An 11727-nucleotide genomic window follows, 5' to 3' on the forward strand; every position below is an offset into this window, starting at 1 on the left:
CTAACCTTATATGATTTTATGTGATCGATTTTATGAATTGTAAGTTCCTTTTTTTATTTCTTGATTTTTTTTTAGTCTTCAACACGAAAAAAAAATTACCATAATAAGTTATTATAATGTCAGTCAAATAACTTTGTCAGTGGAAGAGGGCGCGAAATTGAATTCTCTTTGGGATGATAGACCCTTCGCGCCTAAATTTTTTAAATTTGACGCTTTTTTCTACTTAATGAAATGGCTTGACAGACTATAGTTTAGGCCTGTCCAGACGAGGAAAATTTTTCGACGGTCTGATTGAATTGTCCGATTGGGTCGGGACGTGCGGACGCAAACGCCAATTTGGCTCGCCGATTATGACCGATAGTACCGATATAATGGAGTACGGACGCAAGAATACCAATTTGTGACGCTAGTTTTCGCGGTTAGGGGCATTTTTTAATTAACAGCGGTCAAATATCACCATAAAATTTAAATTGATAAAACTGGCCAAATTGGTGTTTGCGTCCGCGCGTCCTGGTTTGATCGGATAGTTTGGTCGGATTGGCGGGGGATGGTCTTCGTCTGGACACGCCTTAGTGCCATTTGCACCATCCCACTAACCCGGGGTTAACCGGTTAAACATGGAGTCGCCATGGTTACCAGTACAATTTGACACTGGGTTAACGGTTTAACGAGTTAACCCCGGGTTAGTGGGATGGTGCAAGTGGCCCTTAATCTACCAAACTTAACTCAGTCACATGAGTCCACAAACTACTAACAAGATACAATTCACAGTCAGTCAGTGCGAGAGAATTTTTTTAAAGTTTACACTGTTTAAGCCCCCTCCAGACTATGTGCGTGAATCGTGGTGTGAAAGCGCGAACGCGAGTGTGGTGTCGATTTCCCTGTCTGCGAATCTTTAATCAAAAGAAAATAAAAAAGTATATGCGTAAATAATTTACCCCCGGCTAAAATTAATGGTTTTAGAGCGCTCAAAAATCTCACAATAACTGATGTAGTACAATGAGTAGTATAGATACAGACTAAAAGAAATGAATCATTACTAATGATTCATTACACAAAAAAAAAACTCTTATCAAACTATATAACACCGTCACGTCAAGGTAACAAATCTCATTTTGCCATGACTATGATAAGACCTAGTGATAAACATGATTGTTGATGTATCGTCAAGGGTCAGTGCAAAGTGTCAAATTTAAAGGGCTTAGTAAGCTTGGTTGGGAGCATTCCTAAATAATACGAATTGCAAAACTAAACTTATCCAAAAATCGACTATCTTCAAAAGTCACAAAAATTGCCCCAAAATCATAAGTCACGCACATGTCACACGAGAAGGCGAAAAGTCACGAAAAATGTGACTTTTGTGACCATCTGGCAACACTGCTTGTAACGGCTTCAATACACACACATAACGTAGTAACGCACTCTATAGTCTATGATTTAAAATCAACAACGCAAGCCCCGCCAAGCGCAAAAACCCACCACGCGATGAATGAAGGGGCGTGGTGTAGTGCTAGCTAGCGCCTCTAGCGGGAGAGACGGAAATTTGAACAGGTTACGGCATTATCGGCGGTTTCTTTGAATTAGTATAAAAATAAAGTCGAGCGTCATATCGTAATAAATTAAAAAATCATATTAGTCATTCAACTGGAACTACTTATTTTAATAAAATTTTATTTCTGTTTCAGTGTTTTTTGAGCCGACGGATCGAAGAAAAGCAACCAAGGTTCTGCACAGTGGGCTACGCATTGCCTATGCTTCACCAAATTTAACCGAGCTACGTGCAATGGCACGCTTCGTCAAGCCTTACATGCTTCCTGATCATGTTAACGGCGTAGATGAAATTTTATACTTGTCTAAAATGTTATCAAGTTTTATTGAATGCCTAATTGTAACATTAGGAGCCAAAGGTGTTATCATCGTACGAAACAAGGATCTTCACGGAAATGGGTACGACACGACGGCAAAGCTCTATCCAGTTAACGTAATGGAAAGTATAGAGAATGTTTCAGGAGCTGGAGATTGTTTTGCTAGCGGCTTCCTTCATGGAGTTCTTTCAAATCTAAATGAACCATCTTGTGTTTCAATTGGATTTGAAGCTGCTAAGAATGCTTTGCTTTCTTCTAACACTGTTCCATCTAATTTTAAGATGTCAACAGACGTCAAAGAATCAAGTTATAAAACTCTACTATAACTTAACACATTCGCTGTCAGCGGGTTCTCTATTCGTAGGCGCTTTTCGCTACATAGGGTTTTTCCCCGTGTTATCGGCTATGCGTGTGGCTCGCGCTGGCACTGAATGTGTTGACTTACTATTTCATGATCAATATGATCATTATTAATAGGTATTACATGAAAAATAATAAACATAATAATTATGTAAAAATGTTTTATTATTTACTAAAACTACAAGTAAAAAATAAAAATGCGTTTAACAGTCCTGCATACGTCTATGCTAAGGCACTAAGTAATTATGGAAATAGATTTTATTTCTTTACTTATATAAACAGCTGCCATTACAGCATGCACAACACAAACATATTTTAATGAACGTTCACACACCTACCCAAGTTCAGCTACCCCACACACTCACAATGTAGTAGAGATAGGGTTGCCAACCGTACTATATTATATAGTATTGTACTATATTTTGGCTCTCTGTACTATATAATTTTGGAAAAATATATAGTACGCTAAAATACTATATTTCCGATTAAACGTATTTTACACTTATGTTTAGTATTTTATCTAAAAGTACTATGTTTTTCAAATTGCTATATTTTTGATGCCTTATTCTGGAAAATACTATATTCCACCAAAAAATAGTTGGCAACCCTAAGTAGAGATGCCACGAATATTCGCCAACTATTCGGTATTCGGCCTATTCGGCCACTTTGCCGAATATTCGGTATTCGGCAAAATGTTGCACCTACTTGAAAAGAAAAATTGCACAATAAAAATAACCAAAAACTATGTAGGTATATTTAGAATGTGTTCTTGGAAAGTTGTTAAATACAAAGATCATTTTTTGAGCATTTGTTGGTTAAAAAACATTTTATTTTTATCATGAGTCTGATTTGTTTGACTCTATTCATTAATTCTGTTCAACAAAAATATAATATCTTAGCTAACGTCAGCGTTAGCGTTAGCTTTGTTGGCGATCAGTTTTCATAATAATTGTGACTCAAAATGTTTGGTTGTCATGCCGAATATTCGGTATTCGGCCAAAACGGCCAATTTTTGTACATGAGATTCTTATAAAACATGGACGGAGTCAAATATAAGAAAAAATACATTAGTCTATTATTGTTATTAACTAATTACTCTATACTTATGATTATAATTGTCATCAACCCATCACGTATAATGAGTAATCTACTATCTAAATGAAATTCATATGCCTATAATAAAAAATTCTTACAGCCAATTAAATATCTGTGTGTCCTCCAGCATAAGCAAACTTCCTCTCATGCATTGTGTATGAGGATGGCTCACGGCTTTGCATTTCATGTAGTTTCTTATACTTGTGCACCCTGGCTTCAACCAAGAACAGAATGCCTGCTGGAAACAGCATCACAACTCCAATAACGCCCATGGCATACGCCCAGCCGAGATCATTGTGTTCCCAGTTCGGCATCCAGTCACGGCCATCACCCCTCGCTCCAAATGTCACCACGGATATAATACCAGAAAATCCTAGAACAAAAAAAAACATGTTACCATATTCAACATTCTTAAAAAACTTCGAAACACCAATACTTTATGAAATATATTAAAAATAAACTGAAATCAATAGTTAAATGTTGGAGCTTGTTTAGAAAAATAAAACCAATCTTAAGCCAATTAATATGACATTATTTAAACTTTTAATATTTTTATACCAGTTTCGGAATATGTATTTGTAAAACTTCAACACAAATCCTATTAATCATTTCTTATTAAATCATAAATTATATTCCATACCCCCAATAACAAGTATTGTTCCCAGTGTCACCAAAAGAGTCAAATAGTTTTCATCATCATTGTCTTTTTGCAAATAGAGATATGCCAGGAACAGAGACACGAGCACAGTGCACAGTGACACAGTGAAGAAGAACTGAGTAGCGATGAAGAATCCTGGGAGAAGTATGTCATGGATGATATAGTACTCTTCTTCAAACACCCACCAGCAGCCAGTGAACACTGTGTCATACCAGTGGTGCGGCTCTTCAAACCCATTGAAGCATACTAACCATAAACCTGAAATCGACCATTTTATAATTTCTTATCTCAATCTAAATCACAGTATAGTTAGCTGCAAAAAGCAGTATGCGAGGTGCAAACACTACTGTTTTTTGACTGGTTGCACAGTTCGAGTTTTATTTGTATTGCACTGTTATGCAGGACCATCACATAAGTTGCACTTGGTTTCCAAAGTGATGGTATTGCCAAATAAATTTTAAGTTGCTGTTTAACAATAATTTAAGTTAAGTTATGGTAACAAGTAATCGTGAAAGCTTACCAATTTGAATAAACTTTGGGTTTTTAAGTTTGCCGTCAGTGACCAACCAGTATGGACTTACAAAGGCCAATATAATAAAGAAGGACGCTAAAGCGTAAAAACCTAGCGCAAACAAGCCAGTTTTTGACTTGGAAACCATCATGAATTTTATAATAACACAAATACAATCAATGAATATCGAATGTCGTAAACTGCATTTAATAACGTCAAATAATTTTAATCTAACCTACGCCCTAAACTTGACATAACGTTTACCACAGACTACAAAGAAACGACTTAAAAATACATTAATGCAAAGAGCACGGATTTAGAGTTAATAAACTGGATCGAGTACATTGACCAAAAAGTGTGTCCACATGAGAAGTCAAACTAGAGCCCTGCATCTCGTTCTAATTAGGGTGACCATAAGACATCTGTATGTGGGATATTAGGATAACATGGAATATATCAGTAGGGTGTGTCATTTTCTAAATAAAGTGAAATTTTAAGTGGTCAGGTTTTTTTTTCATTTGTAGTCGGCCTCTTTCGCACTCACTCATGGTATGTTCATAAAGGTAGGCTTCCCTTTTGTCCACTTCAGCTTTTTTAAGTGTAAGCGTCATTGAAGATCTGTTTAGCAAATATGACGTTTTTTTAAAGTTGGTGCCTTTTTTCTATTGACGGAAATGTGTCCTACCTATAAAGAATCGATGTCATATATCAATTTGACACACCTAACAAAATATTATGTATAAATGAGAGTCTGTAATGTTTAAGGAGTTAAGCACTTTAGTTTTAAATTTTGGCAATTGAAGGGATGTTTACAAAAACAACATACCTGACTACACTGGTTGATACCTGAAACGATTAACAATGTTCTTAAAAAAGTGTCAACCGGTCTAAGCAGTTATGTTGTTTTTGTAAACATCCCTTCAATTATTCTACAACAAATCTTAAATTAAACATGCCGAAATAAAGACATAAGGTACCTATTATGTTAAACTTACTTTTACATTACCTACGTTAATAATAAGAATTCTGTGAGACCGATTCAAAACGTGCCGACATCATAGTCACCCTAATTAGTTTGACAATGTTGTCTTGTATTTTTATAGTAAAATGTAATAATTGTGGCTTTCTTGTGAAACAATATTCCACAATTAGCAATTATTTCACTCCAACAACCTTTAACACAACATTTCTTCACAATTTTTAAGAAATTTCGCATTCACGTGTTTTGAAGAAATGTCATCAAGTTGGGGATACCAATTAATATTTAAAGTTACTACAAATTCTACCATACTAACATTTAGTTTTTTTTTGCTGTGTATGCGCTTGGTTTAATCAGTTAATAATATTGGCATCATAATTATTTACAAATTACTTAAAAGATATCAGAACTGTAGTCTGAATATAGCACTAAAATTGTATAAGAAGGTAATTAAATTCAGTAGTTTATTGATATAATTTCTACCACAATGGTATCTTTTTAACATTGGCAACATGTGCGAGTGAGACACAGGGCTCGGGTTTTTCTATCTCAAGTGGACCATTTTCTCTAGTCTGGTACGAACAACTTTATGTCTCGGTGATAAGGTTCAAATTAGTATGGCAAAAAAAGTGACAACTCGCTCCAGTTTAAAAAATATTTTATAACTTCATGATGTATTCTGAAATAAGGTAAAGCCGCTGCTTGTATAATAGTCTCTCAAACAATTTTGTCAGTAGAAAAAGGCGCGAAATTCATATTTTTAGGGTTCCGTACCCACAGGGTAAAAACGGGACCCTATTACTAAGACTCCGCTGTCCGTCCGTCCGTCCGTCCGTCTGTCACCAGGCTGTATCTCACGAACCGTGATAGCTAGACAGTTGAAATTTTCACAGATGATTTATTTCTGTTGCCGCTATAACAACAAATACTAAAAACAGAATAAAATAAAGATTTATGTGGGGCTCCCATACAACAAACGTGATTTTTGACCGAAGTTAAGCAACGTCGGGCGGGGTCAGTACTTGGATGGGTGACCGTTTTTTTGTATGTTTTACTCTATTTTTTGTTGATGGTGCGGAACCCTCCGTGCGCGAGTCCGACTCGCACTTGGCCGGTTTTTTATGGGACCATAACCCTTCGCGCCTACATTTTTTTAAATTTGCCGCTTTTTTCTACTGACGGAAAAGGCTTATCGAACTATTTTATAGCCTGACCAGTAATCTATATAAAATATATAAAATTGAAAAACCAGAACGGGATAAAAAACGAGGGAAGAAGCGAGATGGCGCCTTACAAATTTCTAAAAAAGTTTTTGACACGTTTCTCGAATACCACGCACGTATGATAAGAAAAAACTGTTTAAATCTATTATCTAAATATGAGAATAGAACTAGAGCATAAAAACTATCGCTTTCGATGCGTATTTAATTTACAATAAGCAAAAGAAATTTTCATAACAATCTTCATTTTACGATGATCGGCCATTTTCGGCAACTCTCGGTTGGTTTCGTTTCGGTGGTGCTACAGACAACATTATTTGATGTGGTGCTACAGACATAGCAAATGATTTTGTTTGTCATGTTGGTATACAGTTATTGCGGCGTTTTATTACACGAAGTAAAATAAAAAGTGATGTCAACCTCAACCTTAGTCTATGCGGTCTATGCCCATACGAGTGACTTATGCCATATATGACTAATATGACTTATCAATAATATCAATCAAATTAGTATTACAGCAAAAGCCATTAAATTCAAAATTCTGGGCTAAATTATATTAGGTGCACTCCTCAGTTTGTCCTTATATTATAACATGATTATAACTAAACTTGACATTGGCAAAGTGCCCTGGCAGCAAAAGCCATTCTAACAAAAAAAAAAAAAAAAGCCATTCTAACAAAAAAAAAAAAAATTAGTATTATCGTATGATTATCGTGTTAATAATTTGTATTTAATTGTTATACATTTCTTTTTGAGTTATATTATTCAGATTGACTTTTCACGGCTTCGGCAAACATTGCCATTCGTCCGGGGAACGGGCTGCCGAGATGGGCCAAAAATATAAAGTTGATAGCAATTAAGTTATTTAATATGAAGCCCATCAGTTCAAGGGATGGTGCCCGTAATAATGTGTGTATGATAATTATACTTTAATGACTTTACAGATATAACCAATTCGGGAACTGTTTTCTCGCGTAATACGATACGACTAGACCAGGTAGGATTTTTTCTTCATGCTGAACAGTCACCATCAGATATATCGGAGCGGCCGAGGTATTCACAAATATCTGAACAATGTAAATTATAATGTAGTTGAAGTGCATGTTCAGATATTTTTGAGCGACCTTGGTGGCTCCGGTATATATCTAATGGAGACTACAAATTCATGAAGCAAATGTACAGTCAGCATCAAATAAATAGTGAAGGCTAAAGTAGCCAAATATATCGTAATATAACTTTGTTGCATAGAAAGAAGGATGTGTTCCGTTATATTGGTGATGTATTTGGGCATTGGAGAGACCAAAGCGGCTAAGCGCTCAGTGGCTCGGATACGAGAGAATGGGAGAGGATCGTGCCGTGAAGAGAGCGTACTTGGGACAACGAAATGGGAGACGCCCGATTGGACGTCCTACAGGTATCGCTGGAACGACGTAGTTGCTCAAGATCTGCTCAACCTCGGCCATGGCGACTGGCGAGAGCTATCGCAAGACCGGGAAACATGGCGTGATCTGGTGTCGGAGGCCAGGACTCACTTTGGGTCGTTGCGTCTTGCGTCACCGTAGCCGTCGTAAGTAATGTCAATATCCAGACAAGGAAATGGGGACTACTTACGTTTGTATGAAAATACGATTTATGGGCGGTGGTTTTTGCAATTGGGCTTATAAAAATAAATAATAATTTTGTTGAAACAAGTTTTAAATAAATACCTACGTAGATGAAAAAATACAATCTTGCCTTTTATCAAATCACATCATTTTTTGAGAAATTTGCGAATAAAGTTATCCAAATAACGGTTATAAATAAGAAGTCCCTATCACAGTTATAAACCCTGGCAGGGTTCAATACATCATAATATCGGTATCTAACTAAACATAAGACAAACTCTTTACTTCATTTACGCGAGCGGAGCTGCGGGCCCGTCTAGTATATGATAATTGTCAAGAGGGCGCTGTTATTCTCACGTATAGGGTGACAATTCAGTGAAGTATGAAAAAATTAGTTCCAGTGAAATTCCGCAACATGGCGCACCCTCAATAGATCCTGGTTCACCTATAAAGCCAATTAGGGCAATTAGCTTTCGTTCGGTATGCGTTAAAGTCATAACACACTACCGCACCGCGACCTTGGTGCGCCCGGTGCGCCCCACCCATAAGCGCGGCTTCGCCCGCGATTCACGCACATCATATATTCACGCACATAGTCTGGAGGGGGCTTATGATGGGAAACAAACAAAATCGACCAATCATTGCGTATGTTCTGAGCGCCTACCGCGAACCACGTTCGACGTGTGGCCTCTCTGTCGCACTTGTAAATTCGTACGTATGTGTGACAGGGAGGTAACACGTCGAACGTGGTTCGCGGTAGGCCCTCTGTCCCTCACGTACGCACGCGTACAGCCCATCTATAGGATCCTACCATCTATGATATTTTGATATTTCACATAAAGCTCAACCTACGCTCAACCTCTATGGACAATCGATGTCACTGTCAGGATTGACAAGTGAAGGTTTTTAACATAACCTAAAAAGTACTGTTTTGCTTTTGAATTTTTGTCTTGTGTTCCAAACATCATTATGAAGATGGATATTATGTAAGAATTAAATTTAATGATTATTCAGAAATTGTACAAATTGGGTCTCCTTTATTGGAGGCCCCACTCGAACCGATATTTTTCGGCCGTAAGTAATATCGGCTCTTCCAATCTATGTCGATACTTTGGTATCACCCAAGAACAAGCAGAATATATATGTTTAAAACAACCGTACGTAAACAAATTAGATGAATCTACCCTGAAGTGCCTAGTTGACACAGTACGTGATCTGGGATTTACAAGAAAAGTTTTAATTAAGGATCCACTGTTGTTCAGTTTATTGCCTATCACAATGAAATTTCGACATAAAGTTTTGGATGAATGTGGATTTGAAAACATAACACCAAAACACATATTGACATATTTGCAATTAATTAAACAGAAAACGATAGGACAACTAAGGAAATCTGGTGAGCTACCAACTATGTTGAATGTAGAAAATAGATTAGCAAGTTATATGACACAATGGCCTACATCGCTGACTACCTTAATATACGGAGACATTAATGAAACAACAATGTATACTTTAAGACTGAAAATATTACAAAGGTATCTAGAATTAATGCTAGATTTAACTGAAGATGAATTCCAAAGGGGTTTAAAAACTTACCCAACAATTAAGCATCGGCCATTAGAAATTATTAATGAGACACTCAATATACTGCAGTCAGTGGTCAAGATACCTGATAAGAAAATCAAAGCTAATTTGTATCTTGTCCATGTTGATACTGAAAACTTAAAGAAAATAATATACAAGTTTCAATCTATAGGTGGGATTGATATAAAAGAAATTTTGAGACTTCATCCTAAATTAGCTACCAAGAAATATGAGGTGATGGTAGAAACAAGGAACATTTTGCAGGAATATGGCATCACGGATGAGGCCCAGAGAAGGTGTTTCGATATATACACCCTGAGTCCAGATACCGTAAAAACAAGACTCGAAGAAGCTAAGTCAATTCCTGAGTTTCAAGCATTCTTGAACCATCCTAGATTTCTTAAAATGATACACTACAAAAATACAGCAATGCACAGATTGAGAAGCTTGTATAACAATAAAAAAAAATGCTTGAGTCTTAATATTCTTTCAGGGAGCTCAGTTCAATATGAGACCTTTGAAAGAGCCCCTGGAGATAGGCTGGGCAAGGGGAAGGATCTAGTATTCTGCATCTCACAATCTCTTGGAGATATGTACAGTTCTACTCAAATAAGGAATATGGTCAAGAGACATCCATTCTGGATCAATGTGCCTCTGGTGCAAGTTAAATTTGTGTATCAACAGCTTTCCAGGAAGTTTGATGTTCAAGATATTTATGAAAACTGTCCCATTTTGTTATATCCCTGGACTAAAATAAAGCAAGTGCTTGATATAATGGAGGCAAAACAAAAACCTGCAGAACCATTGTACAGCATTGAACTACTCGACTTGACAAAATTAGAGAAATCCCAAATGTTGAGTTTGGTTTTATATTATTTAGAAAAGAATCACTACTTTTCAGGTAATGGTGTCTGGACTGAAGAAAAATGTAAGAATATTGAAATGTCAAATTACCAAGATGTAAGAAATGATCATGATCAGATTGTAAATACAACGTTGAAGTAAATTGATTTTTATTATAAATGTCCTTTCCCCAATTTGCAGAATTATACATGATTGCAATAAAATATTATTTGTTGTATAAACAAAACTTATAAACTATAATTAAAATTAAGTATAAGCTAAATAAATTAAAACATTAAACTTACCCACATGTTTGTATGTATGTGTTTAATATTCTCTTTGAGCGAGTCTGTAATAGATCTGGGTTAAGCTCAGAGGAACAATACAATAGTCTGTACGGAAAGAGAAGAGTCAGGTTGTTCCCCGCCAAAGCTTGGTGGGGAACAATGAACCCATCTAAATTACGTACTTAGGTTATTTTTGGTAAATTGTCGGAATTGGTAAAACGTCTTTCTAATTTCGTCAGATTGCGTATGTCCTGGGGGCCTATTCGCAGGGATCCTTCTCTTTTACTCCAATGAAGGCATAATTAGAGTGACAGAAAAATGCCCGCAATTTGCGAACTTCGATTTTCGCTCTATAATATTTGCATTACTTGAAAGTTGAGCCATAGATATGGTACTAAGCTATTTGCATCTCATTCGTCGAACGAAAGTGACGCGCGACGCATTGAAAACTAACGAAACGAAATGATTTGGGCTTCAAATTTTAATTTGACTAGAAGTTAGACCAAGATAAGTTTGCAACGATTTTGAAAGCACACGTAGTGCAAGTGTTACTTATACCATCTTATACGTAATAATTTCATAGAAGATTGACGTTTAAAATACCTAACACTTGCACTGCGTGTGTTATCAAAATCGTTGCAGACTTATCTTGGTCTAACTTATTTTTCTATCGTAAAACACGATTTGATAAGATTTTTTTTATCGTAAACGTGTTTTTTTT

At 36.3% G+C, this 11727-nt stretch overlaps 3 protein-coding genes across 3 annotated transcripts in view; 2 read left to right on the top strand and 1 right to left on the bottom strand.

The window, feature by feature from the left end:
- LOC134661417 (uncharacterized) overlaps nucleotides 1-2207 on the top strand; it is a 141384-nt gene extending 139177 nt beyond the window's left edge. The window contains exon 10 of the mRNA XM_063517496.1: nucleotides 1686-2207. Coding sequence (XP_063373566.1) covers nucleotides 1686-2191 — 506 coding nt within the window. The 3' untranslated portion in view covers nucleotides 2192-2207. The remainder of the gene's footprint in view (nucleotides 1-1685) is intronic.
- Nucleotides 2208-3355: 1148 nt separating this feature from the next.
- LOC134661884 (uncharacterized) lies at nucleotides 3356-4735 on the bottom strand. The gene is made up of 3 exons (XM_063518110.1): nucleotides 4499-4735; nucleotides 3961-4236; nucleotides 3356-3693 (listed from the first exon to the last, which is right to left on the bottom strand). Exons 1-3 carry the CDS (start codon nucleotides 4638-4640, stop codon nucleotides 3425-3427), a joined length of 687 nt encoding a protein of 228 aa, XP_063374180.1. The 5' UTR covers nucleotides 4641-4735; the 3' UTR covers nucleotides 3356-3424.
- A 4522-nt stretch (nucleotides 4736-9257) lies between these two features.
- On the top strand, nucleotides 9258-10882 carry LOC134660969 (transcription termination factor 5, mitochondrial-like). The gene has a single exon (XM_063516854.1). The coding sequence runs from the start codon at nucleotides 9295-9297 to the stop codon at nucleotides 10879-10881; it is 1587 nt and encodes a 528-aa protein (XP_063372924.1). The 5' UTR covers nucleotides 9258-9294; the 3' UTR covers nucleotide 10882.
- The last annotated feature ends 845 nt before the right edge of the window (nucleotides 10883-11727 follow it).

The sequence above is a fragment of the Cydia amplana genome, chromosome Z (assembly GCF_948474715.1).
Source record: "Cydia amplana chromosome Z, ilCydAmpl1.1, whole genome shotgun sequence".
Taxonomy (NCBI): domain Eukaryota; kingdom Metazoa; phylum Arthropoda; class Insecta; order Lepidoptera; family Tortricidae; genus Cydia; species Cydia amplana.

Bases quoted from the DNA above. Each gene is read 5' to 3' on its own strand.
- LOC134661884 (XM_063518110.1), bottom strand. From the start codon at position 4,640: ATGATGGTTTCCAAGTCAAAAACTGGCTTGTTTGCGCTAGGTTTTTAC. The intron at 4,237-4,498 runs GTAAGCTTTCAC...GGTCGATTTCAG, and splicing joins CCCAAAGTTTATTCAAATTG to GTTTATGGTTAGTATGCTTC. The intron at 3,694-3,960 runs GTATGGAATATA...TTTTTGTTCTAG, and splicing joins AACAATACTTGTTATTGGGG to GATTTTCTGGTATTATATCC.
- LOC134660969 (XM_063516854.1), top strand. From the start codon at position 9,295: ATGATTATTCAGAAATTGTACAAATTGGGTCTCCTTTATTGGAGGCCC.